Source organism: Protopterus annectens, chromosome 6.part0 (assembly GCF_019279795.1).
Source record: "Protopterus annectens isolate FY-2018-M chromosome 6.part0, PAN1.0, whole genome shotgun sequence".
Classification (NCBI taxonomy): domain Eukaryota; kingdom Metazoa; phylum Chordata; order Ceratodontiformes; family Protopteridae; genus Protopterus; species Protopterus annectens.
The window spans coordinates 498,646,061-498,667,524 of NC_056737.1; the positions used below are offsets into that span (position 1 = coordinate 498,646,061).

A 21,464-nucleotide genomic window follows, 5' to 3' on the forward strand; every position below is an offset into this window, starting at 1 on the left:
TGCACCTGAGCTCTTACCAGTTATTCAGCATTAAAAGTCTAACTGTAGAATTTTACTGGCTGCAATTCAGAAGTTAGCCCAGCAAAGCTAAAAGTTATTTTCATGTTTATCCTAATTAGTATAATCAGTCTATTTCATATCCATATTTTATGTCTCTTCTATCTGCTGAGATGACAGGATTTTCATACACTCTACTTTGTTCCACTCTTCTTGGATGGATGCCATACAAAAGCTACCAGACAGGATTCTAGATCATCCTCTTTGTCCATTTTTATGAGAAGCACATTGCTGGAAGTAACTATTACAGTGACTAGTCCTACCAGCTTTTGTTCAGTCTCAATCTTGGATTTCAGTCAGGGTTTTAGAAGTTTCTTTATTGTTGTAGATAAAAGGCACCAACCATGAAACAGGGAAACAAACTATTGTCAATAGCAGACCAGGAACAACAGAAAAACATTTCTGGTTAAAAATCTGCTGTGAAATGTGAGCAACTCTAAAAGGTAGTGTTAGCTCAACATAGCTCATGCACTTTGCAATACAAGCATAGTGTGAAATGACATACATGCCAGGTACTTTTACTACTAACATTCTCTACCATTGTGAACCTTTAAGAAGCCTTGAAGTAAGAATATACATAAAACTCAAGTTTATGAATAAGATCAAAATGAAACAGGTAATGAAAAATATGACTCACTTGGCTTTCTTCAATAAATTATGCATACAAAAAAAAAAGAAGTTATGTACTCACCATAACATTCCATGTGTGTTGTCCATCTCGCCTTCATTCTTAGCAGATTGGGTTTGGATCTGATCCTCGGATCTGACCCGACCTTATACACCAGCTCAAGTTCTTTCACTAGCTCGTGGCTATCCCCTATCCCATCATGCACTAGGAGAGCTCCCCAGATCTTGTTCGCAGCTATATAAAGGAATTCCATACCAAAGATAGCTTTAATATTTAATAGAACAACCAAGAAGGTCGGAGAACACTACTAGCAAATTGTATCAACTCGATCTTCCAGGAGCAAAAGGGTCAATATTAAATAATCGAACGCTTAGAAAAGCGAATGATGATTTATCATCCTCATGTAAGCGAAAGCTTACAAACTCGAACGCTTAGAACAGTGCGCTGTTCCAAAAAAAAAAAAAAACACCTAAAACATAACATAAAGTGGGGGAATGGCAAACTGCACAGGACTCTTGGAGGTGAACAGCCCCTAAACAATATACACATACTGTGTGCCTGTCTTTAAGGGACATTTTCTGTCTGCATGTTTCACACTTTTTAAACCCAGAGGGTTTTGGGTCCTTAGTATCCTTGCTAGACACAATAATGCTGATCAGTCAAGGAAAAAACAGCCAACAATTAACTGCAGATATATGCAAAAAAAAAAAAACTTTTTTTTTGTTTTGGTAACAACAACAACACTAGAAAAACTAGTAATAACAAACTATATCTAATTCTAATTAAAGGGAGGGGATGGCATAGCCCTCTAACTTGTACCCTGAGGAGAGAGACGGGGAGTGAAGTCCGGCTAACTTAAAATATAGCCAATTTCAATGAAAATGTAAAACCACCAGATGCAGTTAAAGGCACAGCTGACCTTTTTCCATACACAAGGTGTTACGCTTCCTTATTCCCTTTTTCCCTATCTTTCATTTCAGCACCTTGATCTGGAGATACATTTTTAAAGCTTTTACCTTCTTTGCCTTCCACTTTCTGCAATGTCTTCAGTTTCACCTTCCATTTTCTAATTTTGCATCTTTTTTCTCCTATTTACCCCATCTATTGTCCATTAGTCTCCATCTTCATGGCACTTTCACAATATCCTACACATTCCACAGCCCTTTTTTTCTAACATCTGCATTATGATTATCATACCTTTTAATCACCTTTACCGGCTTTGTTCTTTCAGTGATATGCATTTCATCCCCACATCTATTCCCACAGCTTTTCTCCTTTTAAATCTTCCCCAGTTGTGCATGATCAAACATCTCTGTCAACTTTTGTTTTCATTACCTTGCTTAACTGATCTTATTTACTAAAATATCCACCTGTCTTGTTTGCTACTTTGACTTCATTTCATCAGAACATAAATTCAATTTATACCACATATCAATCCTTGTTTAATAATGTACACTACCTCATATCATCTCCTGAAGCTCTCTAACACATCATGCTGAAAGTACAGTTGTGTAAAATCTTACCATAACAGTAGATGTGCTTCACTTCACTGTTGCAGTATTCCTTATTTAAGGAATCTCCTGCCAAGGATAGCCCAATGTCAGGCCAGTATAACAAACCTTTACTATTTACATGTGCTGTATGTCACACGTATGCTCTCCATGCAAGGTGTGGGCCATAAAGTGATATACAGATGTACATACCTCAGAACTGAAAAGTTCCAGGAAGAACAGAATGTTCCTAGGGACCAGGAGGAACATGTCCATCTAGAAAGAGAAAAGAGAGAGGAACCCCCAACCCGGAGGGCAAAGAGAACAGGTTAAAGCAGCGTGGGCAGGACAGAAGGAGAAAATACTGCTACAGTGAAGAGAAGAACATCTACTGTTATGGTAAGATTTTACACAACTGTAGTACATCATACCATATCACCATTGCAGTATTCCTTACATAAGGGAAAGTACAAAAGCTCAAAAGGAAACCTGGGAGGAGGATGGCACTGAAGAACCCTCAAGAAACTCATGCAGGATAGCATTGGCAAAGTCAGCTTTAGCCCTGGAAATAACATCCAACTTATAGTGCTTAGTGAAGGTACGGACAGACAACCAAGTAGCAGCCTCAAGGAAGGAATTAGTATCCAGCCCTTTGAAAAAAGCACCAGAGGAACCAACAGCTCTGGTAGAGTGAGTCTTTGCTGAAGAATGAAAGACATTTGCCATGAAAAGAAAAACAAAAATAAATGGCTTTAGAAATCCAGGAATAGATGGTCTGTTTAGAAACAGCTAAACCCAAGGACCTGGGATTAAAAACGTTACTCAGATTTGCAAACAACTTTAGTTTTATCCAACTAATATCTGAGCTGTCCATGCGAGTCCAAGGTGTGAAGGACCTTCTCACTGGTAACTGCAAAAAAGGAAAAAAGGAAGGCAAATGAATAGAATGATTAAGGGACAAATCACTGACCACCTTGGGCATAAATGAAGGATTAGTATGAAGAGACACCCTGTCCCTGTAGAAAACTAAGAAAGGAGGGATAGCCATGAGACCTGAAGTTCAGAAACTCTCTTGACTGAAGTAAGAGTCAAAAGAAGAACAGTCTTCCAAGTACAATGTTGTAAGGAAGCTGAAGCAGCAGGTTCAAAAGGAAGCAATTTTTCAAGAGCAAAATTAAGGTCCCAGGAAGATCCTGTGGCACCTGATATGCATGACATCTTTGCAAAACTGTTTGACCTCAACCTAGAGGCCAGAGGAGAAGTCAAGGGCAGACAAGCAGAGACTGCTGATAGCGGAGGTTTAACTGAAGAATACGCCAACCCAGCATGGAGCAGATCACACAAATAAGAGAGGAACAGTGGAACCTCCATTGATAGAGGATCCTGATGACAAGAGAGGCATCAGAAAGAAAATATATTCCATTTGGACAAATACAAATTCTTAGTAGTGGGCTAAATAGCCTCCTGCAGAACCTGAAGCACTTCCCAGAAAAAGGTGCCTAAAAGGGATCAAAACCCTATCACCCACAATGTCAATTGAAGAGTAGACAAGTGAGGATGGATAAGAGACACCTTGTCTTATGTAAAAAGGTTCACCAAATGTGGTAACTTGTGGTGATTTCCCCTGGCCATGTGGTCTAGGCCAAAAGAGAGTCACCAACAAGATTTTAGAAGAGTTCTGCCTGATCTTGTACAAGACTCTTGGAAGCAGGGGAAGGGAAGGCATACAGAAAAATCTCCTCCCAAGGAAAAGATGGGCATCCACTTTCCAAGCCAGAGAACGTGGGACTCTGCAGCAGAAAGGAGGAAGTTGTCTGTTCAGAGGGGAGGCAAAAAGATCTACCTGAGGAATACCCCACGGATGGACAGTGTCCAGGAACACATCTCTGTGAAGCATCCATTTGTCAGCTTGTGTGCTGGATCTCCTCAAAGAGTCTGCCACTAGATTTTGCTCTGAAGAAGTGTAGACAGCCTGAAAAGTCACTTGATGCTGGACAGCTAGATCTCAGAATTGAAGACCTAGCCTGCAAAGGAGGTAGGACCTTGTACCCCCTTGCTTGTTGATGTACCATATCACAGTGGTATTTTCTGTGAAAACTTTGAGGGGCCCAAGATGAAAGAGGGTATGAAAAGTCTGAAGAGCTAGAAGCAGTGCCCTCATCTTCTTGATGTTGATATGCTCTGACCTCTGATGTAGAGATCCTGAACCTTGAGAGAGCTGAAGGAAGCCCCCACCTCCTCGCTGAGGCATCTGTAAAGAGCTCTTGAGTCAAGACTGGAGACTGGAAAGGAAGCCCCAGGTTGAGAGAAACTGATGATGTACTCATCACTGAAGCTCAAGCTTGAGACAAGGAAGGAAGGGAACTAAGAAGTCCGGTGGGGTGACAATGTTGAAGCCACACTGACTTGTAGGCAGAGATGCCAGCATGGGGATGGTCTGAATCGTGCAACCAAGGAAAACATGATCCTGAGAAGGAGTCAAGACTGACTTTTGAAAGTTTATGGTGAACCCCAGACTCTGCAGCAGGAATAGTAAACTGGAGATCCTGAAGTAGACCCTCGGGGATAAAGCTTGAATGAGCAGATTGTCCAGATAAGGAAACATCTGAATCCCTCTCATCCTGCAAAAAGCAAAGACAGGAGTGCAGAGATTTGTTGAATACCCTTGGAGCAGTAGAGAGACTAAAGGGCTAAGCAGAGAACAGAAAATGCAAAGAAGAAACAGAGAAATGCAAACATTTTCTGAAAAGGGGATGGATGGGGATATGAAGGTAGGCATCCTTGAGATCCAAAGAGACCAGAAAGGCCGGGGGGGGGGGGGGAGAAGAAGAGGAAATAGAGTTGGAAGAGACAACACCTGAAAGGAGGGGACCTTAAGAAAGGTGCTGAGCTGAGAAAGGTCCAGAATTGTTCCCCAGGTGGCCCCTCTTCCTGGGAACCAGAAACATTCTGGAATAAAAATCCCTTCCTTACTGGGCAGGGGGCACAGCTTGAATGGTGCCCTGACTCAAAAGAGAATGAAGAACCTCTGGGAAGAGTGGAAGATGTTCTCAAGGAGGTTGGGGGATGCACAGAAAGAAAGGAAGAGATTTCCAAGCCATGAAATACCTCTGGTGGATAATGGACAGAACCCAAGAGTCTGCTGTGATCCTTAACCAATTTGGAAGGGACAGAGAAAGACAAAGGTACATTGGAGCCTGACTGATGAGAAATGGGAAGTAAATTGTCAGCTAGAACCTGGCTTGTCCTTAAAAGCAGTTTTCTTGGAATAGGGGTCTGTGTCGATTTAGCAGAGGTACACACATGTCTAGAACTCTTTTTACCCTTGGGTGGAAGGTGAGACTGTGCAAACAAAATCAAATTTGGAAGGGAAATTCCTGTGAAACTTTGGACTTAGAGAAACGAAAATATGTTTCAACTCCTAGAAGGCTTTGCCCTTATCCTGGGGAGATTTAAAAATCAGCAGCAGCAGTACCAAAAATATTTTTATTATCCAAAGGAGCATCCAATAATTTGACCCTAATGTCATCAAGCAAAGCCTGAAGATAATGCCAAGAGTAATGCCTCATAATATAATCAAATGCAGCAGCCATGAGAGGAAACATTAGTTGCATCATAACTGCATATAATAGAGAGGCGGGCAACTTAAGAAGTAGAACTTAACAAGAAAAGGGCCGAAGCTTACCCCTCAAAATCAAAAAAATCAGAAATCACCTGAGAAACCTGAGACAGGAGGGTTAAAAATACCTGGTCACATTAGTTTGGTAATTAATAGCCCTAAAAGACATGGTGGCAGCAGTATAGACCTTTTTGCCTAGTCTCTCTGTGGCCCTACAATCCCTGTTTGAAGGAAGCAGCTTAATAGACGGCAACAGCTGAGAGATTTTGTCAGAGGAGTCAAACACCACAGAAGAATTAGCAGACCTGCATTTATACAGAAATTTACAGTAATCAGGCACCTTGTAAAATCTGTCAGATTTCTTACAAGCTGGGGACTGTGAAACAATGGCTACAGAACCTGCCGAAAGGTATCCAGGAGGGCAGCCAAAACTGGAAGAACAGCAGAAGGCTTGGGAGACTCCATCTGGAGGAACTCATAATACCTCTTCTGGATATCAGAAACCTGAGAACAATCCCACTTAAAGAATTCCATCATATGGGTAATAGTGTCCCCAAAGCAGAGTTCCTCTGAAGGGGAATCTGGACTAGTAGAATCCTCTTCCTCTGAACCACAGTCCAAGGGGGAAGAGATCTGAGAAGATTAGGCTAATGACCCTTCCCCCAAATCCTGATCCTCATCAGAGGAATCCTGCTCCATAGATCTTTTAAGAGGAGTGGAAGACCAGGGAGTGGCAGGCACAGAGAACCCCTGAGGAAGCTTCAAAGCCATTAGAGCATTAAACAACCCATAAGAAAAACGCTGCCATTCTCATTGGGAATCCTTAACTGCAGGGAAACATGCTTGCTTTTTTTGTTTTTTCTTTTGTGTGATGTCCACACGAAAAAACATTTGGGGATGGAACCTTGTTGACACTCAATAAGCACAGTAGGAATTTCTTCTCTCACCAAGATCTGTGAAATCCTCCTCATTGCCTCGGATATAATCAGCAGAGGCTCCCCCTAATGTCTGGAACAGATGTCTGGAAAGCCACCAAGGATGAGTGTGAAGTCATATCCATGCTGGCCTTTGACGGGGTTGCGGCAGAGGAATCTGAAGCAATGACCAGATGATTCTCAAGGCTTTCACTAGCCTCAAGAGAAATGTCCAGGGGGAGGTTGGAGCAGCTGCATCAGATCCGAGTTGTTTGGCCTTTTTCTTGTCTGATGACTGTTCTACAGGTTGGAGGACTCCACTATAGCACCCTGAGCCAACAGCTTAAGATTATGGTTTTAAAAGTAAATAGACAAGGAGGAGAGGACTATGTAGGGACTTGGGGCACAAACACTTGGGAAACAGAACACTGCTTATGATCATGGGAAACACACAGATGGAAGAGACACTGGTTGTGATGATTTTTATGGGGACTCTGTCTCCCACATTGACATTTTTTTCTTTCTAGATGACATGAAACCAACAACACTAAAATAAAAGAGAAAGATAAGAAAGAACCCAAACAGGGCACTTATCTGAAAAATGGCTCAGCAACCAGCACAGAAAAAAAGCATTCAGACCGATGTGCAATAATGGCATTCAGACTGATGGCAAAGTAGTTCTGAAGTATGTGCATGTCTTTATGCCCTATGCCTTATGTGAGGAGCGTACCTGTAATGTACAGTGCCTGTAAATATTAAAGGCTTTGGTATACTGGATGGACATTGGGCTATCCTTGGCAGGAGAACCCTTACATAAGGAATACAGCAACAGTCATATGGAAGGACATCTTCCTATTCTCAAATAACTGATTCAATTTTGGATTTGATACTACATTAAAAACACATCCCTTTTATTCCTTTCTCCAACCATTTGGTAAGTTCCATAAGAAATTTATCAGGAAATGTCAGAATCACCATTATTTAACCCATAAAAATGATTAAGAACCCAGCTTATTTTACAAGCCTTTCAGTCCACTTATCCAACTACCTATCCCATCCACACACATTCTACTTCACTCTATCTAACCATGATAGGCCACAACTCCTTTGATTATTATTTTTGTAGAAATTATTTCAACCCTTTTACACACTGTTTACTTATCTAGAATAAACTCCTTCTTTAAAAAATACCCCATCCTTAAGAAGCAACAGAAACCATCTGAAAATAAAAATGCAGTGCTTATTATTCTGGCAAATAGTTAATTTCCCTTCACACAAAGACTGTTGGCCAGAGATTCCAAGAATAAACACATCTTGACTGAATCCAATCATTACATACCCTTACTACATCAAGAATATCTCTTCACTGATCACACGCTCCAGTAATTTGACTGTGCTGAAGTAAGGCACCTTAATTGAACTTAGAAAAATAATTTCAGTTTCTTTTTTTTTTTCATTCAGACTACTTCCCATCTCCATGCAGTGATCTCTTTCTGGCAGGTTACACATATCTGATCACACCAATCTGAGCAAAGGGCAAAAACTGACAAAGTTCAACTACCACTTAATGTGGTATCAGAACACCTTGCCATAACTGACCAAATTCTCACTGATTCAGTCCCACTCATCAAAGGTGCTGCTTGCCCAGTATTGTTGGTAATTGAGTGCCCAGTCACTAAGCAGTACTTCAGTATGCTAATGCCTTGCTGTGGTAAAGACCATCCAAGCATGAAGCAGTGGCAGCAATCAATTTAACATAACAATGATTGTTTCTCTGTTGTCATGTTTGTGCGATCTCAGAGGTAGTATACTTAAGAACAGGGTATTAGAAGCACAATGTCACTATGGGGTTGGGCTGACCCCCCTAGAAATGCATTTAATTTGGTTGCTATTATTTTAAAATAAACTATTTAAATTACTTTTCATGATGGCCTCACTTCAAGATATGTGTCTGCTCGACGAATTGGGTTTTTGATCCGTGTTTGTGTTTTTTTGAAAAGAAGTTTACAGGATTTCACACTGAGCTGAGCGAAGGAAAGACACTGAGGAAACTCGGAGCTATAATATATACCATTAAGTATCCTGTTTTTTGTTTATTTTGTTCTTTATTTCTTTGTTATTTATAGCACGTTGTGCACTGTGTATTTTTCTAGCTAGTTTCACTGTGTGTGAGGTATTAACTGGAAATTGTCCACTTTTATTAAGCATCTGTTGGGTTGTTTGTTTCTGATAACTTGTTGCAGTTAAACTCTTTTTTCTAGAGGCTCCTTTAGCTGTTTAAAACTTTCATTTAAAGGCTCACTGCTGCTTTTCAGCTGTGAGAAACATTTCTGCAGTTTGTTCTAAGAAGTGGGGATATTTGTAGCATTTCCATATTCAGGCTTATATTTGGGCCTAGTGTTTGTGGAGGCTGTGTGTCTGAGCACATATTCAGGGACATCTTGGTTTAGCCAAAGCCATTAGGCATTTCAGTGAGAGAGAATTGTTTGAGGTCATTGGCTGACTGAGGTCACCTGGTCTACAGCTTAGACTAAGCACCTCATTGGTTCTTTTGAGATTTCTTTCTTAAAAGCTGTCTCAGGTTTCAACTTTCTGTTACCTAAGAAGCTCAGTTGTGAGTGTTCTGCCATTTCACACTGAGCTGATCGAAGGAAAGACACTGAGGAAACTCGGAGCTATAATATATAGCATTAAGTATCCTGTTTTTTCATTATTTTGTTCATTTCTTTGTAATTTATAGCACTTTGTGTACTGTGTATTTTTCTAGCTAGTTTCACTGTGTGTGAGGTATTAACTGGAAATTGTCCACTTTTATTAAGCATCTGTTGGGTTGTTTGTTTCTGATAACTTGTTGCTGTTAAACTCTTTTTTCTAGAGGCTCCTTTAGCTGTTTAAAACTTTCATTTAAAGGCTCACTGCTGCTTTTCAGCTGTGAGAAACATTTCTGCAGTTTGTTTCCCACCCTCTCTCGCTGTTGGTATAGTGTTTTTATAGTTGGTGGCTTTGCAGTTGCCCGCCCCTAGTGTAAATTTGATCTGGGACCCTCCTCCCAGTCTAGTGTCATTACCTCATTCTACCCAGTACAGGGAGAACATTTGAGAAGGCCTATCAGCTTAGTTTCTGCTACTCCTTTCTCTCTTTCCACTTAAAAAAAAAAATGTATCTGCTTTTACTGTGTTTGTGTTTCTTCCTACTTTGTTTTGCTTTTGCATCATCTTAAAAGTACTCAGTTGTATTTATTACTGCTTGGTGTAACTCATTCTAAGCCTTTTAGTTTAAGCACTTGGGCTTCAGACCAGTTGTTTTACATTAAGAAGGTTTGTGGTCTGCACTGTAATGGCAGGACAGGTAGCTTACATCCTTCCAAGTTGGGAACTGCTGATTGAGGGCTCAGTGTCTGTTATTCTAAAAGTGTATTAGTTCTGGTTTAAGCACTTGGGCTTCAGGCCAGTTATTTTACATTAAGAGGGTTCGTGGTCTGCACTTTTGTGGGAGAAGAGGCTGGACTCTGCCGTTCTGAGCTGGGAATTTCTGATTAAAGGCTTATAGTGCCTTCATATTTGAACTGCTTCTTACTGAAATTGGTACACCTTGTTTGCTGTAGCATAGACTAGATCCAGGCCTGCTGAATCTAGCTTTGTTTGTATAACTTGAGCACTAATCCAGGCATTCTTTAAAGTATTCAATTGTATTTAATACTACTTGGTAATAACTTGATTAAAGTGTAGCTATCATTCTAAGTCTTTTGAATTAAGTACTTGGGCTTCAGACCAGTTGTTTTACATTAGGAAGGTTTGTGGCCTGCACTGTGGTGGCAGGACAGGTAGCTTACATCCTTCTAAGTTGGGAACTGCTGATTGAGGGCTCAGTGTCTGTTATTCTAAAAGTGTATTAGTTCTGTTTTAAGCACTTGGGCTTCAGGCCAGTTATTTTACATTAAGAGGGTTCGTGGTCTGCACTCTTGTGGGAGGAGAGGCTGGACTCTGCCCTTCTGAGCTGGGAATTTCTGGTTAAAGGCTTATAGTGCCTGCATATTTGAACTGATTCTTAATGAAATTGGTACACCTTGTTTGCTGTAGCATAGACTAGATCCAGGCCTGCTGAATCTAGCTTTGTTTGTATGCTTGTTGTTTGTTTGCTTGTTATTTCCCTGAAACACTAATTCCACCTAAAACGCGGCTTTTCAGTGCTTCTGTGGATCCCTAGTGATATCTGCATTGCTTACTGTACTTATTTCCTTGTTTCATTTGAAAGAAAGTTGCTGTTTGTTGTTTTTGCATTTAAGTCACCTGTAACACATTGCATTTAAGTTACCTGGCACTTGCTCACTAAGTCAGCACTAAAAAATTAAAAGCACTACACCCTCACAAACTCCCCTTGAGTACCTTGTTCCCCATTGGCCCTTTTTTTCAATTATAAAGGAATTCCCAATACTATTCTAGCATGTCCAAAGGTCAGTTGTCAATCTCCTCTCCGGTCAAGCTGGTGAATCTGGGAATCTTGGGCAATGTTACAACTGCCTCATGTACACAGACAACCCTCTCCTCTCAACAAATTCCAACATATGTGAGAGATGCAAGCATATAGCCAAACTGGAGGCTAAGCTCTCTCAACTCAGTACAGGCGTAACCAGTCAGGAGGAGAAGGAAACCACACTCACTACAATTCCAGTTTCACACAGACCTACCACGACAGCAAACCAAACACATAAACACACAAAAACATACTCGGAGGCTATAAATAAAAATCTGCCTAAGCACCAGAGACCTCCAAAGCTGACACCCAAGCAACCGCTACCCCAAAACAAAACATGTGCAACACATAGCTCACAAAGCCAGTGTGCAGAACATTCACAGCCCTTAAGGCTAAACAACACACCTGATGCACTTGTAATAGGTGACTCTATCGTCAGGCACACTGACGTCCCGCTCACCAGGCTGAACAAGGAGAAGGTCATGGTGAGCTGCCTGTCAGGCGCTAGGATCCGCCACATAACACAAGCACTCAGGTCACTCCAAGGCAAGTACAAATATGACTCAGTCATTGTCCATGCTGGTGTGAATGACCTGAGATGTACCTCCATGGACTACATGAAAAGAGACATAGAGGAGCTGACCTTGAGTAGCATCTTACCCACACCAAGAATGATGCCACAATATGAAGACAAGATGATCAATTTCAACAATTGGCTTAAGTATTGGTGTCATTCAAAGGGGATCCAATGCCTGTCAGCCTGGGATGACATGCTCGACAAGCCACGATGCTTCGCTAGGGACGGCTTGCACCTGTTACCCCTGGGCTTTCGGATATTGGCAAAGGCTCATGCTACCCCCATAGTGCCTTTTTTAGGCAAGGCTCAAACAACAAACGCACCTCCATAGGTATCACAAGGGATAAGAAACTAAGAGCAATGCTACTCAATGCCAGAAGTCTAAACCTCAAGATGCACACACTCAAAACTCTCCTTAGCATGGAGAACATCGATATCTGTGCAGTAACAGAAACCTGGTTCAAGGCTCCAGAGAGCACCCCAGCACTACAAGGTTATACCTCATACCATGCTTTTCAGCCCCAAAACTTGGACCAAACCACAAAAGGAGGGGGAGTATCAATATTCGTCAAAGATACCCACACCTCCCGGTTGGTGGCACAGCATGAAGCATCAGAGACTATCCATGTGCAACTAACAGTGGGTAAAACTGCCTTCCAGTTTATAGCCTGCTACAAACCATCCTCCCAAACCCAGGAACCCCACTTGGCCTTCCTGAGAACACTGGAAAATATGAAGGTCTCTCCAAACACCATTATATTGGGCGACATCAACTACCCAAACATAGACTGGGAGCATTACTCTAGCTCCAACACCCTAGCCCAAAGGTTCCTAGAATTTATAAACTCAAATGCTATAGAACAACTTGTTACCACTCCCACAAGAGGGGAAAACATACTGGACTTGATCATCACCAACATGGGAACTCTATGCTCCAGACCAGAAGTGTATCCCCCACTGGTAAGATCAGACCATAAACTAATCTCACTGGATATTCACATCCCGACCCCACACCCTGCCCAGAAAACCACAGGGAAAAACTTCTCTAAAGCAAATTTCACACTCCTCAAAACTGAGGTGGAATCCTTCAAAGCCCCCGGGCGTGTGGAAAATACGGCCCAGACCGCAGAATCCTTTATAAACGCATTCTATGAACAACTTCAGGAATGCATGGATCATGCAATCCCAAATAAAACCAAGGCCCAATCCTGCAAAGGCAGACGTCCTGTCTGGTGGACCCCAGCCATAAACAAACTATACAATAGAAGGAGGAAGCTACTACATGATAGAGCAAAATCCCAAAAAGTGAAGGCATCTCTGATCAGTATTAGCAAAAAACGACGGGCACTCATAAAATCGTCTAAGATCAGCTTCGAGAGAAAAACTGCACAGGACGCTAAGGATAATCACAAAGCTTTCTTTATTTATGTTAGGAACCTGGGTGGGAATTCCCAGATATGCTCAGAATTAGTCCAAAATGACAAAAAATACACCGAACCCACAGACATTCCCAACATCCTAGCTGACAGGTTCAGCGCAAACTCCCCCTCCCCCACCAAAAGGAAAAATATCTATCCCAGCAGAGTGCTGCCCCCCTGACATCTCAGATGCTCCGGTAAGAGCTGCCTTCTCCAAAGCAAAAAACATCAATCGGACCAGACGGTGTCCCGGGCTGCGTCCTACATGAACTCCAAGAAGAGCTAAACCCAAACATAAAACTACTGTTCAATCTCAGCCTTACTACAGGATATGTACCCAAAGAGTAGTGTACAGCAACAGTGGTCCCTCTCCACAAAGGTGGTGCCTCAACGGATCCTGGAAACTATCGCCCCATAAGCCTGACTAGCTTGGTCTGCAAAGCTATGGAAAGGATCATCATGGACCTCATAAATAAAGATATTGGGGACGTACAGACACTGGATCCTACCCAGTTCAGCTTTGTTAAGGGCAGATCCTGCCTCTTAAACCTGGTCGATTTCTTTGAAACAGTCACCAAGGCCATAGACGAGGGGAAGGTGGTCCACACAGCCTACGTGGACCTCGCAAAAGCCTTCGACACAATACCCCACTCGGGCATTATAGATAAGCTCACCAGCTTAAATATAAACCCCTATGTCACTAGATGGGTTGCAAACTGGCTCAAGGACAGTACCCAGATGGTTAGAATTGCTGGAGCCATGTCAGACTCCACACCAGTTACAAGTGGCGTCCCACAAGGCTCAGTCCTGGGACCTCTCTTGTTCAGTATATATTTCTCGGAGGTACAGGCCACCACGGAAGGACTGTGGCTGACCAAGTTCGCAGATGACTGCAAACTGGGCACCATAATCGACTCTCCAGCGGACACAAGCATCCTCCAAAAGGCCCTCATAGAAACAGACAACTGGTGCCAGAGCCATGGCCTCAAGCTAAACGCCAAAAAGTGTATAGTCATCCCCTTTGGCAAAAACAAAGTGCCCACAAATTACCACATAGGTGGTAATCCATTAAGTACAGAAGAAGTAATTAGGGACCTGGGGACCCAAGTTGATAGCAATCTCTCATTTGACAACCACGTGGCCAAAGTGGTTAGAAAAACATTTTATATAGCCCACCTAATCATGAAGGGATTCACATCTAGATCAGGGGAGGTCATCGTGCCTCTTTACTCATCGCTCATCAGGCCCATAATTGAGTACAATGCCCCTTTTGGGATGTACCTTACCAGATACCTGCAGCAACTGGAAAGACCGAAAAAGTACCTCACCAAGAAGATCAAAGGGCTCAAACAGATGCCATATGCTGTCCGGTTAAAGATACTCCAGCTGTACTCAGTGGCATACCGCCTGCTCAGAGGCGATCTGTGCCTGACGTATAAAGCCATGTCCAACCCGGAATTAATGGACATGCTGCACCTCAGAAAATCCAAATCCCATCGAGCTACGCACTTGAGAGACTTGAACCTCAGTACTGAAATAAACTATTTCTTGTCAGACTATCCGAAGACTGTTAAACATAATCATCTGCATTGTTACAGTGCTACTTGTTTACATCATTGCCAGTATTATAATTAGGTACAATCATTGTCTTTGCAAAATATACTGCAGTAACTATACTGATATAGTATTATTTTTAGAAAGAGGTGAAGATGAATATTGGACTCAGCAAAACAGACTACGAGCATTCCTTTCATTTTTTTATTCACGTTCCCCAGTATGAATCAGATATAGTCTTAACAGTATTGTTATCAGATAACAATAAGACTTCCTAGTGGTCTGTTTGGATCATGTCACTGTCAAAGTGACCCTAAACATGGTAGCCTAAACAACACTTGATGCAGCAGCAATATTCTTATTACTGGATGTTCTGCTGGCATGAACTGATCCCCAGTCTACATCAGCATCTTCTTCATCAGCGTCGACAGAGTCAACAGCTTGTATAGAAAGTACAGTCAGTCAATGAGATGCCACTTTCTTCACACATTAGTTTTTCAGCTCTCCAGAGCATTATAACTATGCTGAAAATGAATACCACCAATGGTGAATAAAACAGAGTCCCAATTCCTGCATACCCTTCTATGAAAACAGATTTCCAGTCTCAGCTGCCATGTTGTGTGCATTTAATTGGCATTGTAGGTGATTCCAATTCAGTGGTAAGCAGAGCATAGTTGAAGTGCACTGAAAAGCTTTAAAATATGACAAAAAGAACACTATTACAAGCATTTCACTGCACCTGCACTGAGAACCTAAATAGTCACTCCTTCTTCTTGCTACATCTGTAGTCAAAGCTGGACACCCATCAAATCTATCAAGGTAGAAGTTATGGATTTTAATTTACCATTAAAGTAAGGTGTTTTAGGCACTGCTGGACACGAGTAATGTTGGTTAGGAGTAATTATGTCACACTTGCGTAATCCTTTTCAGGGTCATGGGGAACCATTGAATACCTAATCCAGGCACTTTGCAGATGTAATGCATTGAATGACTCCTGGATGGGAAGCCAGTTTATCCTTGGATGCACACAGAGACACACATAGAGTAACAGACACTTTAGAGGATCATAAATTTACCTGTTGGCATGTAACTGGGAGGAAACTGAAGCATCTCTTAACAACAATATGAACAGAGGGAAGACAGGCAGACTCCACAAAGAAGGCATCCGATCCAGCCAGGAGAAAAACTGCAGAAACAAGTGCTATGAGACAGCAGTGCGAATCCCTTAGTCTGCAGTAAAAAACATCCACACCAGATAAAATAACTACTGAAACCCTGCACAAAAGCATTCTAGTGAGATATCAGCTGACACATCACCAGAGCAGAGGCATTTTACTTTGGGAGATTAGCTGACAAAACTGATGAAATTAGTGAAATCATACAGGACTTTCCACATTTCAGTCTTTTGTGTTCTAGGTGGAGGATTGTGTAATACTGCAGTTTTTAAGTATGCGTAAGTGCACACAGTATAAAATGTGGGTCATTTTCCACTTTGTCAGTACACTGAGGTTATGATATTAAATAGCAAATAAAGAGGATGATGTGCTGTGTAATAAAAATGCATAAATAAAAATAAAAATACATTTCTACAAGTCTGAGAATGTTACCCTTTTTTGCATCCTACTAACAAGGTCAGATTACCTGAATATACAGGGTTGGTTACATCTGTTATTAGTTTGCATGGCACAGAGATCAACAGTCATCCTTTTGAAAACAAGACATCCTTTCATACTTAAAAAGAGGCTCAGTGGGGAGGTCAAGATTACCATATTATACAGTGTACCAGCAGCAACTGTTAGCCAGTCTGGAAAAACAAGGAAGGATGGATCATAGAGTGTCTTCCTTAACAGTCCACTGCTGCTCTGAAGAACAGTATATAATAGAATGTGATCTTGCTCTCTGGTGCAAGTGTGGAGAGATGTCCAACTTTTCAGTGTGACCACTGCAGCAAAAAAGTAGAAGCCATTTTTATTTTGACAGTATAATATAAGAACTGTTTCTAGCCTTGGGAGGTAAAACCTCAGCCTGTTGAGACTGCATTAAAATAAATATGTGACATAATGGACATGTACTATGGTTGGATAACAGGTAGAAGTCAATAAGCCAAAAAGGTTCATCAAAAATAAATAAATAGATATATTATAAAAATGTAACAAATATAATACAAATGAAAAATGAAAATAAATAACAAACATAAAGGATATTACCTGGGCCCAGTCTCATAATCTTGGGGACTAATCCTTTGTACAAGGCAAAAAACCTAGGAAAGCAGAAACATAAAATTATTTTCTGTTGCTTAATCTTCATAAAGAAAATATTAACAGGGTCATAAGTAAATACTCAGTAATCAAGTCTGTAGACTATTATATGACTAGCTAATAAACAGAACATGATCAAAGGTAAGAATTAAACCCTGTACCTAGTATTTGTGAGGTAAGCACATCAACCATTATGCCAACTTCAACTACATCATGGCAACCCCAAATCTGATCACAAAAATCAAATATTCTACTCTAAGGAAAGAGGAATCTATTTTCAAAATAATAAAAAAATGCATTATTTTCTCTTCTTTCTCTGGGGTTAGAGAGGAATGGTTAAATGCCTTTGATTAAGCAAACTACAGTATGTTGTTATCCTGCCCAATCAAAAATATATTTTTAATCAGTGAGATGGTTTGTATTTTTAAGACTAAAGGATGTTGACAACATCTCAGCGAACAGCTGCTCTGTATGAACAGGACAAACACAAGGAAGTATTGAAAGTAAAATAAATTCCTAAGTTTTTAATTAAGATGAAACGACTATTCAGAGTTTCTCTAAGGTTTGCAGACACATATTTACAAAATGTTTTGTTAACCTGTTTTCTTTTACAAGGCTGTCAATGATAACATGCAGTATCCATATGCATAATCTGCTGTCAAAATTTTGTATGCCTTTTTTTTTAACTGAGACTATGTTTAACTATTTTCACAAAATGGTGCTTCTAAAACAAATTAAGTAAGATGTAAATGTCCCTTTCAGAGCTGCATGGAACTGTCACAAGTAGAACAATGAAACAGGAATTATCAGTGTGCTCTTGTGGTCTGCTTTAAACCTGATGTGTTTGTGGACCCTGTCAATCTACCATGCTGGGTTGCACCATGAGAAGAATTGCTTTTAACTCTGCTAACAGATTCAACTGGAAAAACAGTTCCATGCTATCTGGGAAGTAACCTTTTGAGTGTACTAGTGTTGATTTGAAAGTCCTGCCTTGAGGGGCAGTAATTTCACATCTAAATCTAGTCTAGCTGGGTCTCCGGCAGTGAGAGAAGGAGCTACTGCTGTTGTTTCTGGGCCTGAACTTACTATTGCTTATATAGCAGACTTAACTTTAATTGGTCCGTGTGCTCTTGTAGTCTGCTTTAAATCTGGTGTATTTACAGATGCTGCTGCTCTACTATGCTGGGCTGCAACACAACGAACATGCGCTGAACTCACTGGATTAGACTTCAAAAAGAGTCACATACCATCTAGGAAGTGCTGCACTTAGAACAGTGTGTTTGTGGACTATACAACAAAGTACTGCCCAGTTGCTACGTTTAGGCACAGTACTACAATACTGACTTTGACATTTAGCCTTGCTCTTAGATTCTCAGATTTTCTTCAAAAAGTTGGAATCTTTTAGCAGTATGTAAATTACTAAATAAGTGAACCAAGCCAACACAAAGATTCATTTTCATTAATTATATTGGGTTTACAATCTGATGACTTCCTATTATGAAAAATAAGAAAGTGCACTTCTTTCTGACCTTCTGCTATGATTTTTAAAGGCTAGTGCAATATTTTTTAATACACCAAGGATAAAAGGTATGACTGCACATAACAGTAGAAAGAACTAGACTTGTAAACTGTCCTATTCCTCTAACTCTATTCCTAGGACTAGTAAACTGTAGTGTTGACCAGTGCCTGGCTATGCCTGGTTGTGTATGGAAGTTTGCAGCAGCTTCTGTCTGACAGTGACTATAGACTGAGTATTGTTAACTACTGTTACCTGCTGTGATAGTAGTATTGCTAGGGTCATGTGAAGATGGCAGCCACCCTGGCTGCAATGTGTTTGGGGGTGACAGATCACCCAATCCTAATCACTCTTCTTTGCATAACAACAATCAGAAACAAATGTAGCAAGAAGCTGTTTAAAAGAAAAAAAGAGGTTATCTTACTTTTTTGTTCAAATCCAGAGAAGAGAATTTTTTTTTGAGGGTGCCAGATCTCAGACACCAGGCACAAAATTAGTTAGCTATCCCTCTGACTGTGTACTTCTCAACTGTGGCTAACAGTTTCTTGCCCTTCAGTACTACACCATTGCAATGCTGTATCCTTTCTATGATGGTATCACACACCTTGCTGCATTACTTTCACTTTTCTGTATTGTATTTAATATTGTGGCACCTGAGCCTGGTGTTGCCAGGTTGAGTACCGTGTTGAGGCACCCATTGCTATTGTATCTGTTTCTTTTAACATTTTGTTTATTGCATTATCCAGCTTGCAGAATCTTATGACATTTTGCCTATTGTATTAATCAACTTGAGAAATGTTGGTTTTAGCTGTATCTATGGCTTCTGGAATATTGAGCTCCGGCATCTGTGTTTGCTGTTGAGTCATGCACTAATAAAGTTGTAGAGCGTTGAGCACGCATTGTAATATTTCTGTCTGCTGATCAGGCACTCATACTTTACTGGACATCTTCTACTTTGGTATGTTGTGACAGCCATGCCTGCTGTTCAGTTGATCCTTATCATACTGCACTGTATTGTTCTATGATGCTGGGCTTTTATTGTCCTGCATACTATTGCACTGTATTATGCTGTACTGTATTGGCTTGTGCTGTGTTGTAAACAATTTTACTGTGCTATATTGTACTGCATTGCACTGCTTTGTAAAAAAATTTCACTGTGCTATACTGCATTGGGTTGCACTGTTTTTTTTTTACTGTTTTGTAACTATTTTCATGGTTCCCTTACCAATAATATAGGTATTGTTCCATGCTATATTATACTGTCTTGTATGGTTTATGCGCTATTTTGTACTGCTTAACTGTTCCTTTATTTTATTTATTTACATTCTGGTGATCGGTTTCACCCGATTGAGCAGATCCCATTTTCACAAGAAACCCATGAACAGCACATCAAAACAAAGAACATAAAAAAGAAGAGTTAAACTGTTTATATATATATATATATATATATATATATATATATATATAAAATGTGGTACAAACACAGTAAGTATATCATTGAAGAATATATAAAATACTATATATTCTGATACAGAAAAAAGTTGAAGTTTAGAGCAGGATGTAAAGAAGACTGTTACATGAAGCTAGATATATTGTGAGTAGGTTATTGTACAAGATAAAATGAAAAGTAGAGACAGAGAGAGAGATAGCAAGAGAGCTTGGAAATGAGCAGAAAATTTTAGGCAAAGTTATAAACTGGAAGAGAAAAGTTTGGGAATAAGGAAGAAATTAGTTGTTGAAAGTTATAGCTGGTACACTGTTCAGGTGATCGCATAGTTTGTATAGATAAAGCTTACAGTGTAGAGAGATTTACATGACTGCTTGAAGGTTATGACATCTGTCATAAGTCAAAAGTGTACAGGAAGTAAATACTAAGTACTAGCTAAGAAGTGGCTAAGAGCTCAATAACCAAATCTGAATGACGTGTTTTTTCCACTGACAGTAGACTTTTATTTGAAGACAGTTATACAAGTAAACTTAACATAACAGTAGTTGTTCAAATGATCACATCTGCAGTAGCCTTAGCTAGGTTATATCCTGACAATGATATAACAGCTGGCCAGTTTCCAAAGCTTCAGGGCACCTTCCACATGCCCAAACTGTCAAGCAGCTTGAACTGAGTTGACTAAAAAAAACAGGTTTGGGCTCCAAGCCCTTCAGAGCTTTTATGCCAGCAGAGCCACAGAGGCTGAGCCCTGAAAGGCCAATGCTAGCAACAACAAAAAATAAGTGCCCACACCTTGTCAAAAACAATATACCAAAAAAAAAAACAAGGAGGATAGAGGGAGGGAGGGAGTGATTACTGCAGCAGTGATCATTTGAACATCTACTGTTATGGTAAGTTTGCTTACACAACTGTACTATGTTCATCATATTAATCACTGTTGCAGTAGTCTTATGGGAGGTGGAAGGGGAAGGGTTCGGGAGTCCCTGGAGAATGGTCCTAGCAAAGGCTGATCTAAATGTAGAGAAGGAATCAAGTTTGTAATGCCTTGTAAATGTATGTATAGAGGATCAAACTGATGAGTCTAGAATCCAACCCTTTCCAAAAAGCCATAAATGAAGCCAAGGCCCTGGCAGATAAGATCACAAGAAATGGCATCCTGTTTTCTTGGAGGCCTCTTATGCAAACCCATATCAAAAACATTTTAGCATGAGAATGTATTCAAACAGGAGGATCCATAGGCAAACATGCTGAAATGGTTGATAAATTAACCTTGACAAAGGAGTGAGAAACACCCATAGGATAGTAACTCACACAAATATTGTAAAACCTGAATGGGTGCTGGTTATGTTGTTGCCACCAACTAGAAAAACTTTTGCATTTACTAGTATGTGATTTTCCAGAAGCAGGCTTTTTTCATCCATCTTCAGTAAACAAGTGACTAAAGGAAATTAATACCCTATATCATCAAGGCAGTCAGTTGAAGTTGATTGAAGTTGGAGTATATCAAACACAC

At 40.5% G+C, this 21,464-nt stretch overlaps 1 protein-coding gene across 1 annotated transcript in view; it reads right to left on the minus strand.

Annotated features, from left to right (window-relative positions):
- The window catches only part of SLC25A21 (solute carrier family 25 member 21), a 2,418,593-nt gene that overhangs the window by 123,457 nt on the left and 2,273,672 nt on the right, over positions 1-21,464 (minus strand). Inside the window, exon 8 of the mRNA XM_044074218.1 lies at positions 16,938-16,990. Within this exon, the coding sequence (XP_043930153.1) occupies positions 16,938-16,990 (53 nt within the window). The remainder of the gene's footprint in view (positions 1-16,937; positions 16,991-21,464) is intronic.